The sequence below is a fragment of the Myotis lucifugus genome, unplaced genomic scaffold, assembly GCF_000147115.1.
Source record: "Myotis lucifugus unplaced genomic scaffold, Myoluc2.0 scaffold_405, whole genome shotgun sequence".
Lineage (NCBI taxonomy): Eukaryota > Metazoa > Chordata > Mammalia > Chiroptera > Vespertilionidae > Myotis > Myotis lucifugus.
Window position 1 is genome coordinate 35,287 of NW_005871453.1, and position 3,790 is coordinate 39,076.

Consider the following 3,790-nt stretch of genomic DNA (forward strand, 5'->3'; position numbering starts at 1 on the left):
AAACAAAACAAAGTACTTTTTACCCTCTACGTGCTATGAGGCCAGGGCAGGGTACATTCCAGAAAACTCTGACTCATGTAGTGTTGCTAAGATGTTGTGAGACTGTAGAAGAAGGCAGGGCCCAGGGTGGCTTCTGGGGAGGTGAGATTGATTTGGAAACAGTTGGAAAGGATAAGAATGTTGGCATGTATGATGAGGTTCCTACTGATGAAAAATAAACAATTTGAGCCCTGGTTGGTGTGGCTTAGTTGGTTGGGCGTCATCCCATGCACCGAAAGGTCACTGGTTCTATTCCCAGTCAGGTCACATGACCAGGTTGCAGGCTCAATCCCCAGTAGGAGGTGTGCAGGAGGCAGCCAATCCATGTTTCTCTTTCACATCAATGTTTCTCCCCTCTCCCTTCCCTTCCTCTCTCTAAAATCAATAAAACCATTTTTTAAAAAGAAAGAAACAGTTTAAGCAAATGCTGCAAGTACATTTCCTACAGATATGACTCCAGGATTATAGGATTTTATGCAAGGGAGATTGGGAGAGGTCACTGAAGATGAGTTTAGAATAGTTTTAGAGCTGAATACTTTAAAATTCAGGATGCCAGCCTGGAGAGCCTTTTACTTGACTATCTGAGGAGCTATTTGGTTGACTATTACATTTGTGATTACATTTCTTATATTATAAATGTATTTAGCCTTCATTTCTTCATCCATTCAACACTAAAACATTGTGCATCTATGTCCGTATGTGAAAATCAATCTAATGATATTATTTAACCAGGAAGATTACCCTAAAATTTAAATTCCAATCAATAAATAATTGCCATCTGGTTTTAATAAAATAAACTGAGTCCAAGAAAAGTAAGAATTGATATATATTAAATAAAATTTGCTCAGCCAGCGTGGCTCAGTGGTTGAGCATTGACCTATGAACCAAAAATTCATGGTTCAATTCCTGGTCGGAGCACATGCCCGGGTTGTGGGCTCAATCCCCAGTAGGGGGCATGCAGGAGGCAGCCAATCAATGATTCTCTCTTATCATTGATGTTTCTATCTCTCTCTCCTTTTCCCTTCCTCTTTGAAATCAATAAAATAAAAATAAAATTGAGCCCTAGCCAGCTTGGCTCAGTGGATAGAGCATCAGCCTGGGGACTGAAGGGTCCCAGGTTCGATTCTGGCGAAGGGCACATGCCTGGGTTGCAGGCTCGATCCCCAGTAGGGGGTGTGCAGGAGGCAGCCGATCAATGATTCTCATCATTGATGTTTCTATCTCTCTCTCCTTCTCCCTTCCTCTCTGAAATAAATAAATATTTTAAAAATAAAATAAAATAAAATTGAATTGATGCCCCAGTGCTGATATTTAACAACACAACTCATAAATTTGCCTATTTATTAAGACAATTATTATTTGGAAGACAAATCTCCAGATGCATATATGACTACAACATCTTACTTACATTTTGACATGGATTCACTTTGGTTTGAAGAAACTGTGCTGCAGGTCAGAAAAGTAGTGTTTCTCCCTGCCCTTAGACGCAGCGCCCTCACCACTTATAGTGGCGTTCAGTAAGACAGCTTGCATCAAGCATGTCAAACTCGCAGCCCGCGGGCCACATGCCTCGTTTATTTGGCCTGTGTTAGCCTTTGAGTTTGACATGCTTGGCTTACCTGGATGCCATGCTCTCCTAGTTGGTTTCCAGTAGAGCTGTCAAGATAACTTATTTTTCTACTAACATTAATCCCAGCACTTTAGAGGCTGTGATTAGCCAATGGAATGACTACCTGGAATGGAAAAACCAGTTGGAGCAGTGGATGGAATCCGTGGACCAAAAAGTGGAGCATCCCTTGAAACCGCAGCCAGGTCTGAAAGAGAAGTTTTGCCTTCTGGACCACTTCCAGTGCATCGTCTCGGAGGGGGAGGATCACGCCGCAGCCCTGCACCGCCTCACTGCCAGGTCCAGGGAGCTCTACCAGAAGACGGAGGATGCGTCTTTCACGGAGACGGCTCAAGAGGAGCTGAAAACACAGTTTAATGATATAATGACCGTTGCCAAGGTTAGTGCTTTATATTGAAGGAAAAACTTCAGGGTCAGGTAAAGAATAGCTTATGGGTTACATTATTGGAGAATTTGCTGCTCTAAAAACTATTTGTACAATATTATATAAAGATAATTTCTCACCTATGGATGCCCATGCATTTTTCATTTCTGCAATCTTGGGTTTATTTTTTATTCTTAATTTTATGATTTTTCTCCACTTAGAATGTTAGTCAACCCATTTTCTTTCTTTTTTTGGTTTTTTCTTCTGCAAAATTGCTGAGCTTCAAATATCAGTGTTTAAAAGTTCTTTACAAAAAGCCAACACAAGTCATTTATTTAATAAGAGTTATTATAATAATAATTATTAAGTGGATAATTAGTGAGGGATGTTAGTCAACATTCATTAAGCATAGATTTTTATGTGAAGCTAGACATAAGTAAAATTATAGGAAAATTGGTTTTATCCTCGAAGTCTTTTAGTATAATTGAGATTTGATATTTTCATTTTAAGATATTAAACACAGAGAAAATTCAAGAATAAGAATGAAGCCCTGGACGGTTTTTCTCAGTGGTTAGAGCACCAAAAGATCACTGGTTTGATTCCCAGTCAAGGGCACATACCTTGGTTGTAGGCTCAATCTCTAACCCCGTGTGGGAGGCAACCAATCGATGTGTCTCTCTCACATTGGCCTCTCTCTCTCTCTCTCAAGCTCTCTCTCTCTCTCTCTCTCTCTCTGTCTCTCTCTCTCTCTCTTTCTCTCTCTCTCTGTCTCTCCCCCCCCCACCTCCATCCCTTCTACTCTCTCTAAAAATCAATGGAAAATTTTCCTCAGATGAGGATTTAAAAAGAATAAGAACAACGTCTTCTGAGATCATTAAGAGACCAATATCAGACTGTTGTCGTGTCTGATTTCACATCCTCTGTCGTGAGGGCCCCTGAGTCGCCTCTGCTTGTTTCCTAGGAGAAAATGCGGAGCGCGGAGGAGATGGTGAAGGACCACCTCCTGTATGTGGACGCCGTGCAGGAGTTCACAGACTGGCTCCACTCGGCCAAGGAGGAGCTTCACCGCTGGTCGGACCCATCTGGAGACTCGTCCGCCACCCAGAAAAAGTTGTCCAAAATTAAGGTCAGAAAGTGGACCGATACCGTAACTTCTCTCTCTCACTGGTGCTCGAGTCTGACATGCCTGTGATAAAGATCCTATAGATTAGATTGTGTCATTAAATGTTTCCTTCCCTGTTTTCTGGGTGGGTTGGTGTATATGACCTTGCACCCTCGGGAATTCTAAACATAAACAAGAGGGGGGAAAGGAATTCAAGACACTTTACACTTTGCACAAAATGAAACGTTGTCCGTGTGTAGTGTGCTCCTGCATGCAAATGCGCTGCTTGCTGCGGTATGAGACATCCCAGTATGCGCCAGCTTGGAGCTGACAGAATCGGATATTACTTCCCAGCACAGTAGAAGAAAAGTTTATATAATAACTTAGTGAAAAGTTTAATAAGAACTTGGAAATGTCATTCTAGATGTTTTGTTCTGCTTTCCCAGCCAACAGTACAACAGTATTATGAAAGACGGTACTTTAAAGGATATTAAAATTATCATCTATAAGGGCAACTTAAAGCAAAAAATTTCACACCACTCAGAGAACTAGAGATCTTTGTGTATTTTGGTTCTTTCTCGTGCTTGATAATACATGGCAATGATTTGCTCCTGTGAAACAGTAGATTTTATTCTAAAATAGCATGATGAATCTGATG

General features: G+C 41.1%; 1 protein-coding gene across 1 annotated transcript in view; it reads left to right on the forward strand.

Moving 5' to 3' along the window:
* The window catches only part of LOC102439917 (nesprin-1-like), a gene marked incomplete at its 5' end in the record, with an annotated part of 39,019 nt that overhangs the window by 34,021 nt on the left and 1,208 nt on the right, over positions 1 to 3,790 (forward strand). The window contains 2 exons of the mRNA XM_023743646.1: positions 1,736 to 2,045; positions 2,992 to 3,177. Of these exons, the coding sequence (XP_023599414.1) occupies positions 1,736 to 2,045; positions 2,992 to 3,177 (496 nt within the window). The remainder of the gene's footprint in view (positions 1 to 1,735; positions 2,046 to 2,991; positions 3,178 to 3,790) is intronic.